The 21650-nt window shown below is 33.3% G+C and overlaps 3 protein-coding genes and 1 non-coding gene across 17 annotated transcripts; 1 reads left to right on the forward strand and 3 right to left on the reverse strand.

Annotated features, from left to right (window-relative positions):
* The first annotated feature begins 297 nt into the window (after positions 1-297).
* On the forward strand, positions 298-8040 carry LOC111016054 (Transducin/WD40 repeat-like superfamily protein). The gene is made up of 10 exons (XM_022291319.2): positions 298-594; positions 1195-1300; positions 2279-2339; positions 2451-2746; positions 3192-3331; positions 3777-3851; positions 4232-4322; positions 4965-5168; positions 6397-6441; positions 7383-8040. The coding sequence occupies exons 1-10, from the start codon at positions 388-390 to the stop codon at positions 7460-7462; spliced, it is 1305 nt and encodes a 434-aa protein (XP_022147011.1). The 5' UTR covers positions 298-387; the 3' UTR covers positions 7463-8040.
* On the reverse strand, positions 6340-14945 carry LOC111016056 (glutathione S-transferase zeta class). Of its 13 annotated transcripts, none has more exons than XR_015790829.1 (12): positions 14786-14944; positions 14540-14642; positions 14081-14137; positions 13913-13998; positions 13614-13685; positions 13106-13159; positions 12950-13025; positions 12695-12756; positions 12372-12431; positions 11590-11688; positions 11143-11241; positions 6340-6489 (listed from the first exon to the last, which is right to left on the reverse strand). XR_015790829.1 is itself a non-coding variant. In XM_022291322.2 (11 exons), exons 1-10 carry the CDS (start codon positions 14807-14809, stop codon positions 11590-11592), a joined length of 693 nt encoding a protein of 230 aa, XP_022147014.1. In that variant the 5' UTR covers positions 14810-14944; the 3' UTR covers positions 9954-11241. The 13 variants fall into 13 exon arrangements, 7 of the variants coding, with proteins under 7 accessions (XP_022147014.1, XP_022147013.1, XP_087980110.1 ...); XR_015790828.1 differs by having other exon boundaries at positions 11143-11244; XR_015790832.1 differs by lacking the exon at positions 6340-6489 and having other exon boundaries at positions 9631-11241; positions 12388-12431; positions 14786-14945.
* On the reverse strand, positions 11146-11218 carry TRNAK-CUU (transfer RNA lysine (anticodon CUU)). Its single transcript has one exon. It is a non-coding gene; the product is annotated as a tRNA-Lys (tRNA).
* Positions 14946-15707: 762 nt separating the features above from the next.
* On the reverse strand, positions 15708-21105 carry KU80 (Ku80 family protein). Of its 2 annotated transcripts, XM_022291418.2 has the most exons (12): positions 20916-21105; positions 20327-20419; positions 19847-19898; positions 19503-19634; positions 18631-19034; positions 18201-18487; positions 17897-18092; positions 17576-17782; positions 16944-17111; positions 16513-16836; positions 16306-16436; positions 15708-16195 (listed from the first exon to the last, which is right to left on the reverse strand). In XM_022291418.2, the coding sequence occupies exons 1-12, from the start codon at positions 20928-20930 to the stop codon at positions 16117-16119; spliced, it is 2088 nt and encodes a 695-aa protein (XP_022147110.1). In that variant the 5' UTR covers positions 20931-21105; the 3' UTR covers positions 15708-16116. The 2 variants fall into 2 exon arrangements, with proteins under 2 accessions (XP_022147110.1, XP_087980208.1); XM_088124082.1 differs by lacking the exon at positions 19847-19898 and having other exon boundaries at positions 20916-21103.
* Positions 21106-21650: the final 545 nt, after the last annotated feature.

Genomic DNA, 21650 nt, shown 5'->3' on the forward strand with positions numbered 1-21650 from the left:
TTTACAAATCGATTTTCTAAAATTGTTCTGTTTTATAATTTAAACATGTTTCATTACTTGTATATATATTTTTCTCTTCTTTTATATTAATAATAATTACAGCACTACATATTTAGATCAAATTTTATTTAAAACATAATAAACAAAAATAGTACATAAAAACAACCACTGCTATTTCTGTCTTCTTTTGTTATGTTTTACTTTTTTTGAAGCTTTTTTATGAAAATTATATAATTTGTTTTATAAAATATATTTATATATATAAATTTTGTTCTCGAATAATCTTTTCTTCCCCCTATTTATATCCCGTCTTCCTCTCAGCGTCATTTCTCTCGAAGTCCATCATCAAATTCTTCGTCTTCGTTGCTACTTCTCTGCATTTCACCAATGGATTCTGCTCTGATAATTCCGGTTGTTTCGGTGATCATCGGTGCCCTAATTGCCATTGTTTTCTTCGGCAGCTACTTCCGCAAGCGAAGATCCGAAGTCCAAACCATTTCGCATCCAGAGCTTCCATCGGATCCGAAGAAGCAACAGAAGCCACCTCAGACTAAGAAGCCTCACTCCAAGTCTCACTCTCATTCCTCCGATAAGGTTCGTCTGTTTCCTGAGAAACTGCACGAAACGAGAACGAAACTCTCGCAATTTTGTTCTGTATTGTTCAGTGCACAAAATTTCGTGTTAGATTATCTAGGTCTGGCTACTTCTTCGGATGCTAAGTTTCGGAACAGCAAGTACGCTGGAATGAAAATTTGAATTCTCTATCGATCATCGTTCGTATCACGAATGTGCTTAATTTTGAATTCTCTATCAATCATCGTTTACTTTTGGTTAATTCTCAGCTGGACGCACGCGGATTATGTCAAATGATCGTCGTTTAATTATTTTCTCGAGTCACATCTTCTTTGTCTAACGAAATATGCGAGAATCGTCGCGATATTCTGCTAACATTTCAGTAAAAATTCATTGCTAGAGTCATATGAACTATCTCGATCTTCATACTGCATTGAGCTCAATTTTTAAAAGTGTACTTACGGCCAGCATTTTCTCTTCTTGAATCTAATGCCAGCTGAAGAGAATAATGTTGTGTTCGAATTATAATGTTGCAACTCCATATGTTATATGCATGATGCATTGGACAGCTTTGATAATTCTCCTATGCTCAGCCTTTCCTTTTTTGTTTGTCGAATGTAGGATCAAAACAAGAAACATCATCCGTTGGATTTGAACACATTGAAAGGACATGGAGATTCTGTGACTGGATTATGCTTCTCCTCGGATGGAAGTAGTTTAGCGACCGGTAACGTGCTATATCAAACGATCTTTTTTGCTGCCATCGTTATTATGCTATGAGATGGAAAGTGAAAGCCACGAATGTGAATGTTGTACCCTGGCTCCGTTTTACGGTTATGGCTCAAAATTCAGTTGCAATGTCTTCAGTAAAAAATTATTTCCATGCAGATCTTTAGTCAAGTTAAATATATTAAGTTTTGTTTGCATATGTATCCTTTTCTAGTTCGTTCACTGGATTGAACGTGTTTCATTTGATTAGATAGGTGTTCTCAATACTAAACGCATTTTCTTAACTGTTGGTGATTTCATTTGCTTCTCATCCTACTTATGTACTAAGTAACGTGTTCTACATAATTCTCTGTTCTCCTGATCCGTGTTTGGATTTTAGTGGTTTTTGTTGGTTCATCCATGATTCATGTATATAGAACTGAACATTTGTACTCAAGTCATATTTCATGCTGTACTGGTTTGATGCTTTTTCTCCACTTCATGGCAAATATGCATCTCTCACTTGTTATCAACAAAACTTCCCATGCTATTACGTCTTAATACTTAAATTCAGAGAGTTAATTTCCAATATGTTTTCAGATATGAAAAGAACTGCAGATCTATTTCTGGTTATTTTGCACACGAATGATTACCGTTGTCATTTTTTGTACATTGGTTTTGTTTTCTGTAGACAAAGTTTTAGGTGTTAATATATTCTGTCCCCTTTTCTTATTGCTCTACTTGGAAATAATAAGTGTGGGAATTCATTTCTAAACCATGGCATCTAAATCTAATATCTATTGGAGTTTTAGCTTCTGGAAGTAGAAAATATAATTTATTCAGCACTTACTGAGATGAAAATATTTATCTATTTCACAGTTTTATCATAGTTAACATACGTTGTTTATTGATCAATGCTTCATTTCAATATAAAATGTTGAAGAATCTTTTTTCTATCTCCCATTCTCTGATATTGTCTTATATATTGCTATAACAGCCTGTGGTGATGGAGTGATCAGAGTATTCAAGCTGGATGATGCATCAAGTAAAAGTTTCAAGTATGTAAATCCATATTTCAAATGTGAATCATATGTGTATATCATCTGAGTGCTAATAATGCATATTTTGATTTTTCGCACATTATTTAGTCATCGTTAATATTTCTGCAGGTTCTTGCGAATTAATTTGCCTGCTGGAGGTCATCCAATTGCAGTTGCATTTGCTGACGATGCAACCTCAGTCATTGTAGCCTCTCAAGGTCTTGCTGGTTCTTCTTTGTACATGTATGGAGAAGAAAAACCCAAAGCTTCGGGTGAAACTAAGCAGCAACCCAAGCTCCCTCTCCCTGAAATCAAGTGGGAACAGCATAAGGTGCATGATAAAAAATCTGTTCTGACCTTAGTAGGTGCAACTGCTAGTTATGGCAGTGCCGATGGGAGTACGATTGTGGCTTCATGTTCAGAAGGTACGTTAACATTTACCATGCAACAACCAAGCACTTGGCACATGAACAATGTTATACTTTCTTTTATCAGACTCTATCATTTGCTTAAACTCTTCTTTTTGGAGATTTAAAAACTACATCATGGTTGTGGTTCTTTCGAAGTTTGTCAATACATTGTTACCGTGTTGAATGTGCTCCTTGTCAGACAATGAATTCTGGGACATCTGAGGGCTATTTCAAACTTGCAATGGTATCCATGAGTATTAATAAAATCTCTAAAAAAACATTATTCTGCCTATGTGCTAAATCATGACCAAATGATTGGAAATGTTAAATTGGTTGCTGAAAGTAGCTTTTTGATATCTTGTATGTGTAGAGGAATCTAATCAATAGTTTACTGCATTTCTTTATCATAGTTATTTCTTACGTAGAAGTTCTTTACTAATATAAGAAAAATGTTTTATAGAGACTGATATTAGACTCTGGCATGCAAAAACGGGAAAGCTTGTGGGTGATGTTGACACTAATCAATTGAAAAATACCATGGCTACTTTGTCACCAAATGGACGTTTTATTGCGGCAGCTGCTTTTACTGCAGACGTGAAGGTGAGTTGATCTGGCAATTACATATTTAATACTGAGAATTTCCTTTTCTCTAGATTTATCTGCAATTTTATATTTTAGTCATGGTCCCTAAGTGAATAATTGTACAATACCTTTGAAGGCAAAACATTAGCATGTAGGGCATGTTTTAAGCATCGCTTTGAGATACATTTCTTTGTGACATGAGATCATTTATGTGTACTAAAATAGTATTACATGTTCTTATCTCCATACAAAGGATATACAAGTGAATGTGAATAACATTTGCTTCAAGAATCATTCTAGCTCATGATACATAATTTTATTTCTTGTAGTCATTTCAATGTAATTGTGAAAAGAAATTATTACCACAATGTTGGCATTGTCTTACAAATACCTGATTTTACGTATATCTTCGATCAATAAGACTACTCGTTGATGTTTCTCATTAATATGTTGTTTTTGGCAGGTATGGGAGATCGTCTACTCAAAAGATGGTTCAGTTAAGGAGGTTTTAAGGGTCATGCAGCTGAAAGGACACAAGGTTGTTCTTTAGATAGTTTTTGAAATTTATGAGATGTGATTTGGTTAGATCTAATAGAAAACATTATATGACTGTCTATCTGTTTTCAATGTTACACTTCCGCTCTTGTTTTATTACTCTTATTCTTCCCATTTAGCTGCATAAAATTTCTCCTAGACTTGTTGAAAATGATAGTACTCGCAGCTTTAATACCATGAAATTCACATGAAATCTTCTTGTCATGAGTTGATACTAAAGATACTCTGTGGCACTTGCTATGCTTTGAGTTTGAGTTTGGTTTCCAGTAATACCATTATCGCTTTTAGGATCTGCAGCTTCTGAAATTTCTTTTTGATGATTTTAATTTCCTTCTCACTTAACATTTTATTTCTTATGTCTAGAGTGCAGTGACTTGGTTATGTTTTACCCCAAATTCAGAGCAAATCATTACTGCATCAAAGGATGGTTCAATGAGAATTTGGAACATCAATGGTATGTAAAGCTAGCTAGTCGGTATTTCCCATTTGTAAAACACCCGTTCATGTATTGTAGATTAACTAGTTTAATTAGTTGAAATCAGCCATTTGATTAGTCGTTATTTATCCTTATTCTCCTTGTCATCTCTCTTAATTTCATATGATTGAGCTAATATATACACAAATGTTGGTTTCTGTAATTGAATAAAATATTGTAGTATATGTTGCCCACCCTAAGATCGATGGTTCGATCCCCCGCCCGTGTTTGATCTCCTCATCTAATTAGTTTTATAACCTGTAGTTGGTGTCTCTGAAAAGGTCTCTGCAACTATTCCCTTCTCATGATTCATGTCAATTGGAGCTGGTCCCTTCTGTTGTAACTTTTCACTTCTTAAATGGAAAGTCCTCTGCTTCTATGAAAAAAGAAAAAAGAACACTCATCTAACAAGTAAGACTAGGAAATTAAAATACAAATTCAGCAACTATCAATCAAGTAATTTCCATGCTCAATTTATTGCCGTGGTGCTGTAACATTGCACATTCTTTTACCTTTAACTTCATGATTTGTGATTTCTTTATGTCTCATGTTAACCCAGATGATAAGTTGACTTTAAGTGACTGATGTTTTTTATATCTATGTTTGCTTTCTTCTTTGAAGTGCGGTATCATCTCGACGAGGATCCAAAAACCCTCAAGGTGTTCCCCATTCCATTGCATGATTCAAATGGTACTACGTTGCATTATGATCGTCTCAGTCTATCTCCCGATGGAAAGATATTGGCAACAACGCATGGTTCCACACTGCAGTGGTTATGTGTTGAAACTGGAAAGGTTCTAGACACAGCTGAGAAAGCTCATGATGGTATGTATAAGCCTAAACTATTACCATTTTTTTTTCTTCCCCGCTATTAGGCTCTACATTATATTGATTGTTAAAGAAGATGAATTATTTCTCTCTCCCCTTCTCATGTGTATGTGTGTAAAACAAGATTCGTATTGTGTTCGGAAACATTTTTCAATAGTGCTTTTGATTTGTGAAACGCTTTTCAAAATTTTTAGTGTTTTAGCTACACATTACAGACCTTCGGTTTACAAATTTCAGATACACCTTTTGGAAGAAGCACATAGTATATATATAGTTTTTCTTTATCAAAATTTCCGGTTGGAGAAGTATATCATTTAAAGTATTACCTCCTAAAATGCAGTCGTCCCATATTATTACTATGTGTATTAAGAATCGTTAAGAAAATTCACAGAACTACATTGTATGAAGAGTTTCCCATAATGTGAAACTTTTGATTACAATAAGCAATTACGAATCTAAATCAGGTCAGTCAGTTTCCTATAAGTTTTGTTTGAACTTCCCTTACTAGGAAGCTGATTACCTGATCTAGAAACTGATTGGATCCGAAGCCACATGTTTGCTTATTCCAACATCTTCAGTCGCTTTGTTAGGTTGTTTTCGTATATTTGGACAAGTTTTATGAATGGTTGTCTGATGACTGTCTCGTTTTTCCTTTCAATGAAATTCCTATAGTTTCTTTCATTCTTCTCTAAATACACAAGGATGATGATTGCCGAGTATCACATCTCATTAGGGTGTAAATGTCAGCTACATCATGGTTTTATTTCGGGGGTTTATGGTAAAATTTTTAGAGGGGTGGTGAAGCTAATCCTACAGAGAGGCGGGAGAGGTCGTTAGATTTGGTACCTCTTAATTGGTCTCGGTTAGCAAACTGCTTTGTACTTATTAGTAAGGTTTTATTATTTTGGATTCAAGTCCGTTGGTTTGTTTGGACTTCTGTTGAGGGGTTGGCTTTTCGTACGCCCTTGTTTCTTTCAACTTTCTCAATGAAAGTTCGGCTTCCAATGAGATTATTCTGCCTGTTACGTGCAGTTCAATAATGTTGAGCATATTTTATTTTTGATAAAATATAACTTTTGATTTCATGCCGTACATAAATTTTGTAAAAGCCTTGTCGAATTTCAGTGAAATTTAGGAATTGGATTAGTTTTGTTTACAGTAACGTAGTTCATTTTCTTTGGAACTTGTAAATTTCAGCTGACCACTCCACTTCCTGATTATGCAGGTGACATCACATGGATATCGTGGGCGCCTAAGGCTATTCCATCAGGTAAAAACTCTTCTCTTCTCCCTTTGCCTTCTTAATTATCTCCTTTCCCTACTAACAGATGGAAATATCAAGTACATAAAATGATAGAATTTCAAAATAACAAACTAAAAATATGATATTACATTCATAGCCTACATAATATCTTTTTTTTTCTTATATATAAAAAAAAGTTTATACGAGTGATGACATGTTTAAATTAAAATACATTATTTTATTATGTTATTTGTTAAAAAGAATTATTACATAGGTATTATTGACCTTCATCTCAGCTTGATTTGAAATCATAGGAATATAACAGTAAAGAATCGAGGATAAAAGACAAATAAAAAGAGATTTCTTTTTTCTTTCTTGAACTACATAAATTACAACTCCCAACAGTACTTCCATACACATATTAACCATATTTGAAATATACAAAACTATAACATATTTTTCCACTTAAAAATTCATGTTTAGTCATACCACTGCCTATTTTGGAAAATGTAAGGGCCTATTTGGTTGGCAATCTGAATTTTGAATTCTTGGCAGATTTTTTTTCTTTTTTAAATTGGGAATTCTGTGATTTAAATTTTAAATAGTGGAAATTATGAAAGCAACATTTTTACCATGTTATTTTAGATTGAACTAAATATTTAGTTGGTATCTATTACTAGTTTATAAATATATTGAACAATTTTTTAAATTGAAATTTAATTGTCAAATATGATACTAAACAAATATATCAAAACACTTAAAACTTGTTTTACTGAATCCTAAATTACTATACAGCATAAATGTAAAACTCATGTAGGTGTGTTTTACTTTATATTAGAGTTCATTGTAGATTATTTTAGATTAGACTATTTCTCTTTTGTAGAATTTTGAACTTTCGACTATGTTTGAAAATATATATTTTATTCTATGCTGTTTATATAAATGCCGCTTTATATCTTTTTAAATAGGAGATAAAAAGGTAATGGTTTTGGCTACTGCGAGTGTGGACAAGAAAGTAAAGCTATGGGCAGCACCGTTACTGAGTTAAATTTGCAAACGGATCTGTGGGCTAAAAGATAAAAAGTAACTTTGGGTGGGAGCTCCTGATTTGGCATATCAAGTGATTTTCTTGCAAAGTTATCTAATTTCATACTGGAAGTGGGAAGTCACTGTCGTCAACAGCTGCTGCCGAATCTGACAGGTAAGATTATTCGACCTCTTTGACATTAGAGCGTCTTTAGTAACACACTGATGAGTCGGTTTTCAGCCAGAGAATGAGCGAGAGATGTTTTTTGAAACTAAAACTTTTTTTTTTTCTAAATACGTAAAACGAGGGAAAAGGAATAAGTTTTAGATTTTAAATTACCTTATGGTTAAAAAAAGATGTTGGCATTTAGCAATGAGATATTTATTAAATTACCAGTGTTTGCGGGGAGGTACAGTTGATGATGCCTATGTGATTGGAGTGATGATTTGGTTTTGTTTTGTTTTTATTCTGTCTTTTCGACTTTAAGTGGTGAGGTTTTAAGTTTGGCATCACGCTTCTTCAAATTTCATAACTACATGACTTTTGTCTTATTTGTATAAAAATTGATGGTGTTATAATAGGTATTTCATTTGCATTCATTGGATTTGGTTGAGCTAAGAGCTTCTTTGGGCCTAATATATGAACGAAAATCATTTTGTTTTTAATTTTTAATTTTTAAAAACTATGCATGTCTCTTTCCACTTTAACTTTTTAAGTGTGTTTTTCACCTTTCTTATTCTTTAAAGTGTGTTTTTCACCTTTCTTAAAGAACACATTCGACATCTTAGCTAAGTTTTGAAAAAAAAAACCGAGTGTTTAAGAATGTTTTTTTTTTTTTAGTTTTCAAATTTAGGCTTAAGTTTTAAAAACATTTTTTAAAAATAAGATAACAAAATAAAGAAACACATGAGTGAAACACTCCATTTGATAAACATTTCTTTTTGATTTTCTGTTTTCAAAAATTAAGCTTAGAAATATTACTTTCACTTATTTGGTTCATTTGTTTTGTTATATAGTTATTATAAACATTTTCAAAATCTAGGTCAAATTTGAAAAAAAAATTATATAGTTTTAAAAAACTTGTTTGTTTTAAACTTTTGCTAAGAATTCAAATATATTTTTCAAAAGGTGAAAACTTACCAATAAATTTGTACAAAAATAAGCATATTTTTTAAAAGTGAAAATAAAAAGCAAAATAGTTATCAAACACTCCTAACCAAAATGGTTATTAAACCACCCATTTCAACCCTTTGAGTTGTGAATTTGTTTAATTTAAAAAAATCTAGTTAGATAAATTTGAGCTTAGTCACTAGATTCATTTATCATCCACTGTCTTTATGTTTCTATACACGGTAATTTATTGAACATCTATTTTTATAATTTTTTTCTCTTAATGAGCATACTCCAAATATTAAGACCCGATGTATTTGTTTTTTTGTTTCCTATTTTAAAAAAGTTTGTTTACTAACCCTTCTTTCTTTTGTTATTCTACTTTCGAATTATTTTTTGAAATCACAGCTAAATTTATAAAATTCGGATGTATAGCAAGCATCTTATCTTCTTCTAGGTTTTTGGTTTTTCATTTTTCATTTTTGGAGCACAAATTCAACTCTCATTTTAATGTTTTGAAAATCATTTTTGAAATTATAAGGAAATCTTAAAAATTTTAAAGTAGGTTTATGTTTGCAAAAGTATGTCTCTCCTCACCATACCTTTATCCCTCAAACATAGATTCTCTACCTTTCATTAACTTTAAATCTCTTTCTTTATCTTTAATTAACTTTAAACTTCTGTCTGATTCTCTATCTTAGACTTTTAAAAAAGTGGTAGAAAACAGTATCAGACACGTTTTGCTTTTACATTTTCAAAAACAAAAATTAAAAGTAAGCAAACCAAAATAATTTAAAAAAAAACCAAAAACCAAAAATTGCGAAAACAAGGATTATAAAAAGTGGTTTCTAGGGATGTTGTATATTCTTGAAATTTGGTTAAGATTTTAAATGTGAAAAACTAAAGCCAGAAAAAAAAAACCATGTATACGATGTTTTTATAACTATTAAAAATAGAAAATAAAATAAAATTCTTAACAAACAAGGCTTAAAAATTATCTGTAAAAAATAGTTATTGAATGACATTTCATGGGTTAATAAGTTTATATCCTAAATTCATACGAAGAGATTCATAATCTAACCTCACTTATATTGGGTTTGAATCAATTTGGAAGGAAATACGAAAAATGGTCTCCACTTCTACAAAATTCCATTTGGGCTGTTTTAATATTGTGCGTGTTTTTTATGCTGGCCAATTCAATAAATAGAACTACTTTTCCCCTTAAATAAATAAAACTGGTTATATGTCGAATGGATTTTCCGATGCACCATAATCTTTAAAGATTTGCGTATTTTTTATATTGAATTAAAAATAGTAAATATATGTTGTATGTTATTTAGGAGAAATAATATCAAACTATTTTACTCTAATTTTTCAAATATTAATGGATGATTAAATTAACCCTAAAAGATTATAGGGCTAAATGAAACTAAATGAGAAAATATATATAAGTATTTGTGGTTAAGAAATTTTTTTAATTAGTCAAACCCTATGAACTTGAGCAACCCAATTTGAATTACAAAAATAATGATACACGATTCCATCCAACGACAGAAACATAAAGTGCCAAACTAAAAAGTAATTGCAAAACTTTTTTAAAATATAGTTGTTTATAGAATTATAACATTTTATTACGTTGTTTTCCAAAATACCTGTATTAGATATTTAGAAATTTAAAAATCCAAGTGTCCCCAGTTCAATGGTGGGAAAAACTATCCTACAATTTATATAAGAAAAAATACTTAAATGCTTACGGGTCATATGACCACCATTAAAACTTTCTTTTACAAAGAGAAACACAATTTTTTTTTTCTATTTTTCAAAAAAAATTAAAAATCATCGTTTTTTTTTTATAGTCTGCTGACCGGTAAGAATCTATGTAAATCCTTTATACCAGAAAAACATTTGATAAAAACTAATTGGTGTGAACTATGAATTTAAATTCTCTCATCTCTAAGACCCCAATTTCATTTATAAAGGTAACTTTAAAGAATAACTATAACTCTAGTAAATCATTAGGCCAAAAAGCTTTTGGAAAAGTATTTGCAAAGGTGAAAAAAACTAATTGGTGTAAAGAACCAACCAGGAACTTAAATTCTCTCATCACTAATTGCAATATATTACTTTTCTAAGTATCTATATTAGAAAATTAGAAGTTTGAAAATCCAATAGCTTCCTCTTCCAAATGCAGTGGGAAAAACCTCTCCTACATAATATATAAATAACGTTTTTTTATATATAAAAAACATTTGATAAAGACTAATTGCTGTAAAGACCCAACTTTTGAATTCAATCTCTTTCATCCCTAATTTCATTTGTCAAATCAGTTTTTTTTTTTTTTTTTTGGTAGAAAAAGTCTAGTAAATCAGTAAACCAGAACAGCATTGGGAAAAAAAATCTTTGCAAAGAGGACCAAAATCCAGCGGTTCTTTCCAAGACTTATTCCGACGGTTTTAAAAAAGTCCCATGACTCGACCTCTACCGTTCCACTAAATTACGTTCCTTTTCTAAATAATAAATTATCGTTGTTATATTTATACTATTAAAAAAGGCCAGAATCAAATATGGTAAGAAAAAGGGAAAAAAATTACCTTCGCCCACCGTGGGGCTCGAACCCACGACCACAAGGTTAAGAGCCTTGCGCTCTACCAACTGAGCTAGACGGGCTGTTGATACCAGAGTCGCATTTCCTACTACATCAAGAAGTTAAATCTTTCGTCACCAATTACCTCCTAAAAGAGATTTTTACAAATTTTAATAAACACTAGAGATCCAAAAGGAAGTTAAATGGAAATGGGAGAGACTTGGAGAAAAATTAAGTTCACGGAAGCATCAATAAATTTAGTCATCATGTTGAGTTCATCTTCGTATTGACAGCTCTTTATATCTTGTTGGAAGAACAGATAAAATATTAGTGCTCAATAATTAAGAAATGTTTTTTTTTTCTCTTTCCTTTCTCCGTCCATTTATTTCACGCAAGGAACTAATATGAAGTGGAAGTTGTGATGTATTAGTAAAATATTGAGACAACAAGTCACCTAATGAAAGGCGTCGGGTTGCCTTTCTGGTGACGAGGCTTGGAATTCCGGTAACGTCTTGTAAGCTTCGTAAATCCTCGCTAGAACAGGAAACTTGGACTGCAGCATGGAACAGCGGAAATTTGTTATACGGGAGAGAGAATGGAAAGAAAGTGTAAATGCATGTGTGGCTGCAAATGCAAGGCCCAGCTAAGATATTAATATTTGGAAACAAAGTTTGCTTTTGTTTTTGTTTTTTTAGTACAAGTGGGATAGGGGGATTCGAAATGGTTGTGAGATAGGTGTCAATACCGTTGAGCTAAGTTCATGTTGGCTCGAAACTAAGTTACATCTAGAGATGGAGGTGGTTACATTACAATTTACATACCTAACGATTTCTGCAAAGCGCACACAAGAAAATTTATATTAGAACTTCAAATTTTCAACCTCTAATACCTCTGTGCCGAGAAGGTGCTATCAAATTGTTTTAATTAACAAACAATGTGCTTGGTGCTTTGTTTCTTCATTTTTTTTTATAAAGGTAATTGAAAATTTTCAAAAACTTGATAGGAAAATAATATGGTTTAAGTGGTTTTTTTCTTACAAAAACTAATTAGTAAATTTCGTAATCTTAATCTCATGAAATTACTTGGTAATTTAGTCATTTAAAAAGGGGTGCCCCAGCTGCAGGCAATCCGTATTCTCTATTTTTTTTAAAGAAACATTGCATAGTCTATGCCAGGCTTTAAAAGAAAGGTGTGCAGTTAAAACAGAATGTCATAATTGTGGAGAAAATACGATACCATGTCAATGTTGTACCTCCCAATAGCAACTGAAATCTGAGGGGCCAAAAATACATCACCCTGCATGTGGCAAGACAAGATTAAAACCATGATGATGAAAATTCCAAAAAAGGTATAACAAATTAGGAAAATTACACGTGTAAAACTTAATTCTAAAATAAGATGGAGAATCGCCAACATAAGCTTAGCTCAATGGTTGGAACCTTATTCATCTCCTGGAGGATGGAGGTTCAATCCCTCGTCTCCGTATTTGTTGTACTAAAAAAAGATGAAATCTAAATCATTATCCGTAGCAATAGGATCGAGAATATTCTGAAACATACCATATATACTTCATCTCCAAAGGCATATCGGCCAGAAAAGCCCTGCAGTAGTTTCTCAAGAGCTGTAATACACAACAGATGCAAAATTGAGAACCATTACAATTGCTGGATTGCACTTTCTAATATTGATTCAGTGCCACGAGCAGTGTTACTGTATAGTGTACTCAATATTCCTTTGAACGGTATATTGTTTCCACGCATAATTACGACAATGAACACCGAAGAACTTCACGAAATAAACTTCCACAAACTTACCCTTGAAACCTTTTTCTATATTAGACTGAGCCCATGGTAGTTGTTCTTCTAGACCAAATTTTTCCTCCATAGTTTTCTAAAAATAATTTGAACATTAAATTCAGATACATGGGAAACACACAAAGTGCAAATAAATCACATGCAGACAAAATCTACCAGCAGTCCTATCATTTGAAGAGGTTGTATGCTTGAGCTGACGATACTTGCCACCTGCAAAATAATTTCTCTATCAACATATTGAAACACATTTAACCAAACTATGTTACTAATGAATTTTTGTTGGCACAGAATACCAGATTTTGCTGCTCAATTTTCAAAAGAGATAAAAATAAGGCTCTTGTGTAAACAGATTACAAACTAAAAGTAACCATCTAACTGATGCAAGCATAATCCAATGCCGTTCGAACTATGTCTTCCGTATGGACTCAAAACATAGAAATTAGGATCTCATATCATATATGCGATGAAAAATTTAATGTTCCTCAAAATTTTAATACAGCCAGTGGACTTGATAATGTGGAGAAGCACATATTAAAAATAAACTGTAGACATGCAGGATCGGAGTACAGTAAGAACGAGAAGTTTAATGCTAGAAAGACATTTTTATAGATCGAGAGAGCTCTTTTAAACCTCTCGATTTGTAGCTAACCACTACTGATCTTACTTGCAGATTCAGACATTTTGAATGAAGATCAGCAGGCAGCAGCGCCTTCTGTGGATACTTCTCTTCCAAATACTAAAGAATAGCAATAAAATTGCAATGATGTTACAAGGACAATTTATGATAAGAGCAACAGGGGATCAAAACTTGGGCATGAGAAAAGAATAACTCGTAGATTCAAGTCCGTGAGAATAAAAAATCTTCTGAATAGGCATTTGCCAGGCCACTACGGCCAATTCAGAAGTTCGTTGTTCTTCGTCACAGACTTGAACTGACTCATCTCCCTTTTCTTTAAACCTTACCAGAAATATCGCGTAAGAGTCCGAAACTACCACTGGACCATCTACTAATATAGGAACATATTTAAGTGGATTTAGGCGCTCAAAATCTGCATCTCGGAAGCAGAAAGTTGTTCAGCCTTTTTTTGATTCTATAAATTAGCACAAACACACATCAATCTAGAGATTTACCTGGACTTAAGTGTTCTCCTCTCCCAAGGTTTACTGCTCTGTACTCGTAAGAAAGCCCTAAGCAACAATCGTAAAACATCTGTTAAAAAAAAGGATCAAGTTCCACAACTTTCATTCGCTTGATCTATCATCACAATCTTCGTGTCAGCTTAGAATCAATTTACACAAGATTATTGTGCGTTTTGCGACAAGTGAAACTCGAACTGATCTTCGGTACTTCAAACTCCAACTCTTCATTCGTTTTATTTACTATCACAATCTTCATAGGACAACCGAGAGTAACAGAAATTCAAACTCGAATTCTTCATTCATTTGATTTACTATCACAATCCTCGCGTCAGCTAATTAGACTCAACTAAAACAAGATTACTAAGCGTTCTACGACAAATCAGACTCCAATTCATCCGTACTTCAAAATCGAAGAAAATTTTCCCAATAAACTCAAAGAAGAAGAAATACCTTTGAGATTCAACGCAAAGCGAACACGCCACGAGCAGGAGCTCTGCCAGAAAGAATAAAGAACCAGCTTCGAAGACGTCGACGAATCGTCAGAGCTTTTCTGCTACAACAAAAACAGATGCACGATCAACATCTTACTACATTTCCTAATGATTTCGAGTGAGAAAATGAATCAGTCTCTCCGCAATTATCTTCAGATTAAACGATTTTCAAGAAAACCGCACACGCTCGAGAGAGTGAAGGTACCTGAGCTTGAGCTTCGGAGTACATGGCCGTCAACGCGAGAAGCAGCTGCCCGCGACGCTTCTTGAAGTGGAACCAAGGCAGTTAATGTTTAAAAGACTGGTGCGCTGAATTTCTATTTATATATTGAGATGAGAGAGAAGAGACGAGCGAGAAAGAAAAAAATAACCGAGTCCGAAAGTTTTAAATATTTGGAGAAAAGAAAAAAAGATGTCATGCATCTTAGATGACCTTTATTAATTTTCTTTTTCTATTTTAGAAGCATTTTTCTAATTATTTTAATCAAATTGTAAAAGCTGAAGTAGAATAGTCTTAAAATAAATTTTTAATATAGGATAAAATATATTTTTGGTCAGGATAAGTTTCTACTTTAGTGTAATATATTATGTAATTACAATAAGTAATATTAGATATTATGCGGTTTCTGTATGTTTCCTCTTGCTCCAATGAGGCCACGGAAGGAAAATGATTAAGCTGCACAATTATTTGCATCTTTTATAATTTTTTTAATGGACACAACAACAAAATAATAACAATATGTTATTTGCACCAAAAAATTATTGGAGTTAATTCTGACTAAGTGAGATGTGACTAGTAATATTACACTATTAAAAGTATATAAGAAAGAAATTGTAAAATATTCCAAATCTATATCCAAGATGTGAAGGGTAAATCGGTAATTTTACGCAGAATATATAAGAGAGAAATTGTAAAACATTTCAAATCTATACAGAGTAAAGTAGGTATATTTTGAATTTACATCCAACAATAAATAATAATAATAAATAAATAGACATATCGTATCAACCTCGTATAATAATTTTCATGTCTTAGCTAATTGAATTATACTCACATACTGCTGGCCATAAATATCATACAAAAATGAACTTAGAAATTTTCTAACATAAAATTCTCCAGACCAAAATAAAGGGGAAAAAAATAGCATAATAAAGATTACTTTCTAAACAAAAATGTAAACAGATCAGCATAAAATTCAAATCAATAATTTACATCCTCTATAATTCCTTTGATGAACATTAGTAGTAAAAAAGGTGGGGCAAGGGGCATTGCGCGCACGCGGGCAGAGAGACTGGTGGGCGTCGGTCTACACGTGTGGGGTGGCGCTGGTGGGCGTGGGTTGCACGAGCGCAGGGGCTGGTGGAGCCCCAACCTTGGATGGATACACAAAATTACATATATACACCTAATGAATATCAAGTCGCTACATCATCTAGACTTACTTGACCAAAACGTCAGAATTCGAATCACTGCTCGTAGTCGTTGGAACCCAAAAAAAAAAAAGAAAAGGCTGCATCATATAGTCTTGCTCTAATTTAGGCTCCCTCCACTTTAGGCTCTAATTTAGGCTCCAATTTAACCAAAAAGTTTCTAGCTTCGTCATCTGCTACTTCACTGCTCAGAACACAAATATAAAAATTAAACTGAGAGTTTTTCCATAACAAGAACGAAATGTGGAGAAGAGTTTCAGGACAGTTTAAAAACAGGGAAGAAGAATATCAAACCTGTCTACTGCTTCCACCTTGGAGATTAAAGTAAGTTGTTTGGATGCTAGGAATTCACAGAAGCTGTGCAGGTTATTCTTCAGGCAGAATTTACAGAGATGGTGGAGGAAATCGTTGAATTGCTTCGGTTCCTGCAGAAAACATGAGCGGTTTTATTCTCGAGCATGAAAAAGAGGTACGTAGGGAGAGATGGAGAGAGTGACTTACTTGTTCGATGATGCAACCCTTACGAAGCGCAAGCAAATATTCTAGAGCTTTTGGATAGTTATCACCGTCGCATGAGTTCTCGACAAGATCGAATATTTTGTTTTTCATACCGTTGATTGCTTTGCTGATCCACTCTGGACTATCTCTTCTAGACATCATAGCTTCAAAGTCTTGGAGAGGAGTTGAATCTCCAATTTTTTCTACCTTAACTGCAGACGGATTGGCAGCAGAGTCAACAATTTGAGCAGGAATGTCTTCATTGTCCTCTTTCTCGCTTGAACCGGATGGTTTTTCGCGTAAAAATCGCCTTCTTGATTTCTTTAGCTGCATTTTACATCATATTCGGAACTTATTATGTGCTGCAAGACAAGGCATGCAGGATAATACAAATGTATCGGTTATCAAATACAAAGTTGTCGATGAACAATAACCTTTGGGTTCTCCTTGAGTTCAAATCTCCTGTGGAATGTGTCGATAATAGATTTGATTTGAGAAAACAAGTCAGGATCGGGTTCGGTAATCTTCTGAAGAGTTACATCAAGTGGAGGTACAGCAGCATCAGGATCCTTCGACTTCAACTCGAGATGACGATAGAAGCGCTGCCAACAGAAGATATCATCGTTAATTAGATAGTCCATAATGAAGAGTATGATAGCTGTATTCAACATCCAACGAATTTCAGAGCAATCTTTTCACAACCATCAAACCATGGTTATAACCTGAGCTGTTAGTCAAAAATGAAAAAACCAACAAAATAGTAGGATTGTTTTGGTTTCGATTTATCAGTTTTGGCAAGTTTGGTTCGATTTTATCGGTTTGAATCAGTTTAATTAGTTTGAATCAGGAAGTCGGTATATATATACTCCCCCCCTACCGATATGTTTTTTTGGTTCGTTTTTGGTCAAAAGCAATCTGAACCAACTTGCTAACTTTCATAATTCAAAATTAAATACGTACAATTCAAGGGTAAACCAAGCTAGAAATCCCCGGAATCCTGTCAATCTAACAGAGTAAAATGGTGCTTTCAGAGTATCTAAATGTTTGAAAAATCATAAAGGTGTACCTCGAGAACAGGATTTGGTGTGAAATCCGGCTGCAAAATTTCCTCCCGTCCAGATGGTGCAAGATCAAGCATCTTAACCAAGTCATCTGCTGCCTCTTGCTGTTCTTCGCTTGGCTGCATCGATGCTGGAAAATTGCTGAAAGAAGAAAATTGGAATTCTCGAACATCCTCCGCAAAAGGAAGTACATTGAAGTATAATGAATCAGCCTACCAAAAACGATCAGCAATGAAGCAAGTTAATGTGTAAAGTTAAACATATAACAACAAAAATAAGACTGTTCAAGAGGGCAGTGCAAAAATGTATTTACAAATTACACATACAATACCGTCCTTCTCCGATATATTGGGTGTCAAAACACCGACAACCACGCTCCCCTGTCCTTGTCGCCAAACACATCGAACTATTGCCACTTTGTCCATTTCCTTCATTGCTCTTGCTAGAGCAGAAACTGCAACAATAGCTCTTTTATTGCTAGGTTCAGCGATAAAGACATTGACATCTTTCATGTAGTAGTGCCTGCAAAAAATGTAAGCAAACCAGGAGAGTTCAAAACACAAGTTAAGAGCTTTCATAGAAAGTTTCTATTACATGAAAGGTAAAAATTTTGAAACAGATAGAATCTACCGCAATATATTTGAAGCGTTTGTAAACCCGAGAAGCTTCACGCTCTTCTCTGGTTTGAACTTTACTGCATCCCATTCAGCAGTTGATATCGGAACCACTTGAGGTCCATACCGGTAACCTTTAATCCTATGTTCTGGAGGCACAACCTTACTAGGATCTTCCGCACTTTTGTACTCGTAATCTACCTTGACTTCATGTGTGGCAAATTTATCAGTTGGAGGTGCTTTATCAGAATATCTTTTCAGAGTTGGAAACTTCTCTTCTGATGTTTTCTTGTAAACCCATACCTGATATATTAGAATTTAGAGCATTAATGTTGATAAATGATAGCTATAATGTGTGAAAAAGATAGGAGCTACCCACAATTTTTACGATAAGAACATCACTGAAAATGCTCGGCATAAGTGACATAAGAGACCAAATACTTCACCTTAATCTTGATAATGGAGCTTATCTCAAGAACACCTCTAAAGATTGTCACGGGCGCTATACTCCGTGTCCGAATCGCACCTAGTAATGAAGTTGGACTCTCTACATACACCATTTTTGCATTTGTTTTCTCAGAAAATATGTTTAAGAGAACGTCATTCTCATCCATAATTTTCTCATCGGCATCATGTCCAAACCTCCCTCTTACAACAACACTATCCATTCTCATTCCATGTTTCGTCATCTGTTGCGCAATGGTCGTAACTTGATCCTCTTTGGTTCCTTCATAAGGATCCTTTATAGGGAATAGAGCATCTGTAATAAGACACAAGCGTTTCTTTCCCTTCTCTGTCTCTCCAAATTTCTTTATCAGCATATCCATTCCTACAATTATGGCGTCAAGAACTACCGACGATGTCAAGGTACCAAAGAAGAGAAAATTAGACACTTAATCTAACCACAAATAACATTATTTTAGCCATCATCGTGCAGCAAACTAAAGCAGAATCATTTGTTATGAAAATGTAAATGTCCGAATACTAATATCGGAAGGAGCCTTTGATGATGAATGGAAACTTGCAATCTGCAAAGTAATGTACAAGTACAAAAATTAATTAATTAATTAGTAATGTACAAATACAAAAATTAATTAATTTATTAAAGTATAAGATACATTTAATGCCGGACAATTAGGCTATTGGTTGTGACACAAAAAAAATAGCCAATATGCAGAAACAAAGAGTTTACAGTTTCAAGCAGCATGCAAATTGTAAAATATTTATTATTTGAGAAAAAAAATACTACAATAGAAAGCAAAACATAATCCTCCATCATAACGAAAGAGCAAAGAACTCAATTGAAAAAATTGGATACAATCACCGGAAACAGTCCCCCGAGGGAGCTGTTTTAAAACATCGACAAGATCTCCATCGACGACTTTCATGTTCTGTAGAACCACCACATGCTGATATCCACCAACTTCTTCTGTTAGCTCATTTTTAGTGTCTGCAAATTTCATTGCGTAGGTAAAAAATTTGTAAATACAAGAACATGTCTGCTAATGAAGATTAAGAGAATGCAAAAACTATTAGAAACAAAAGAAAACGAAGATGGACAAGCACCATAAAAAATTAAAAATTAAACAATAAAAAATACAAAAATACAAAAATACAAATTAAAAGTAAAAGAAGGAAGGAAGGAAGGAAGGAGGGAGAGACCTTCAGTTCCAAATAGAACAATTCCTACTTCATCATATTTGTTGTAAATCAGCTGCATCACGAGAGGGGATAAATTTAAATAGTTTCAGAGAACATATTCTGAATTTCTGATAAATCAAAAAATTTTTGTTTAACAAGCTTCTCCATAGAAGGAAAATAAAAAATATAAGCTAGTAATTATGGCCACATTTGATGACCATTTCGTCTTCTGTTTTCTGTTTTTGAAAGTTACGCTCGGTTGCTCCTAATCTCAAATACATTTGAATTCTTAGCTAAATTTCAAAAACAATAACAAGCTTTTGAAAACTAATTTTTTTTGTTTTCAAATTTTGGCTTATATTTTGAAAACATTTTTAAAAAGTAGGTAGCAAGATAAATAAATACATGGATTAATTAACGTTAACAAACTTAATTTTCAAAAACAAAATGGTTATCAAACAAGCATACATAACTTCTAAAGAAAATTGTCAACGGTAATACCTTCTTCTCTACTAGCATTGAACACACTTTTTCAACCTCAGGCAGAATTGAGTGCATTGATGGACCAACATCCAGCACCAGCACCAAGATTTCCTATTCCATATAACACGAATCCTCGAGTGTAAGAAATATGTAGATAAAATAAAAATGAGTGTATTACATTTGCATATGTTAAAAATAACACAACAATTCTAACTTAGAAAGCATTCTTTCGACACCCGCAAGGAGCTACCCTCTTACAGAACTTAAAACCTTAATATTGTCTTTCAGAGCTTCTGGTGGACGAAGCACCGAAGATTTCATTAAACATTGGAAGTGATTGCAATTTTTTTCCACCAAGTTCTCGACATTAATGGCAATCGTGATCAACGCCTTAGACAAGAAAACTTAAACCCTAGCGTAAAATTACAATCACACTAGCTCAAGTATGGAGCAAAATAGAACTTAACTTCTTCAAAAGGAAAGACTCGGCATTCTGAACGATTCCAGTACCGAGACCGAGCTTTACAGAAACTAGTTCGGTTTGTAGCGGAAAAAGAAATCGAAATCCGAAGATCGAAGCAGAAGCAGAAGAGATTAAATAATTTACCCTGTTGCGAGCCATTGAAGAGAGAAGTGCAGCTGCAGAGAAGCTTGGTGCAGAAGCTTGAAAATGGAGCAGAGGCAGAGGCAGAGGCGTAGACTAATTTAAATAATTAAAATTGGATCGTTCGTTCGATTCCCCCTCCTCTTCTTTCTTTTTCACTTTTCGCCCCCATCGTAAAAATATGCAAGGAAGGAAAAATTTCGCTCATTTTTCTCAGTTTATTCTAATTATATGTAATAGATATTTTTTGTTCTAATAAAATCAATTACTTCAAAAGTAGGACATTTTAAATAATAATAAAAATAGTAATAATGTTTGGGGTAAAATAGAAACATCGATAATGGGACCTCCAACTTGATAATTTTAGTATTAGTCAGACTTGAACATTAGAATATTTGTTTATTGTGGGGAGGATTTATTGCGTAGCTCGGACCATTTAGAATTCAGCTTAAACAATAATAATGTACATTTACCATCGTTTCTTCTCAAAATTAAAATAATAATGACATGTAATTAGAAAAAAGTCTAAGATTTATCGAGAAGATTGACATAACATAATTTAAAACAACATGACAATCAATTTTTCGATCAAATATTTGCTCAAAATGTATTTTTGAAATATTTACGAAGGATTAAAGAAAAAAAGATGAGATATTGTTGAAACAAATAACAAAATCCCAGAGTTTTTCTTTTTTCGTTAATTTAATCTAAAATTTATACTAAAAGATTCTGAAAAGA

Source organism: Momordica charantia (genome assembly GCF_013281855.1).
Source record: "Momordica charantia cultivar OHB3-1 chromosome 5 unlocalized genomic scaffold, Mcharantia_2.0 BLBB01000005.1, whole genome shotgun sequence".
Taxonomy (NCBI): Eukaryota; Viridiplantae; Streptophyta; class Magnoliopsida; order Cucurbitales; family Cucurbitaceae; genus Momordica; species Momordica charantia.

Coding starts and splice junctions, on each gene's coding strand:
- LOC111016054 (XM_022291319.2), top strand. CDS start 388: ATGGATTCTGCTCTGATAATTCCGGTTGTTTCGGTGATCATCGGTGCC. Junction 3,332..3,776: donor CTTTTACTGCAGACGTGAAG/GTGAGTTGATCT, acceptor TGTTTTTGGCAG/GTATGGGAGATCGTCTACTC. Junction 3,852..4,231: donor TGCAGCTGAAAGGACACAAG/GTTGTTCTTTAG, acceptor TCTTATGTCTAG/AGTGCAGTGACTTGGTTATG.
- LOC111016056 (XM_022291322.2), bottom strand. CDS start 14,809: ATGTACTCCGAAGCTCAAGCTCAG. Junction 14,138..14,539: donor CTTTGCGTTGAATCTCAAAG/GTATTTCTTCTT, acceptor ATTGTTGCTTAG/GGCTTTCTTACGAGTACAGA. Junction 13,026..13,105: donor TTCAAATGATAGGACTGCTG/GTAGATTTTGTC, acceptor AATTATTTTTAG/AAAACTATGGAGGAAAAATT.
- KU80 (XM_022291418.2), bottom strand. Junction 19,635..19,846: donor TGTTCTATTTGGAACTGAAG/GTCTCTCCCTCC, acceptor TGAAATTTGCAG/ACACTAAAAATGAGCTAACA. Junction 18,093..18,200: donor AACGCTTCAAATATATTGCG/GTAGATTCTATC, acceptor CATTTTTTGCAG/GCACTACTACATGAAAGATG.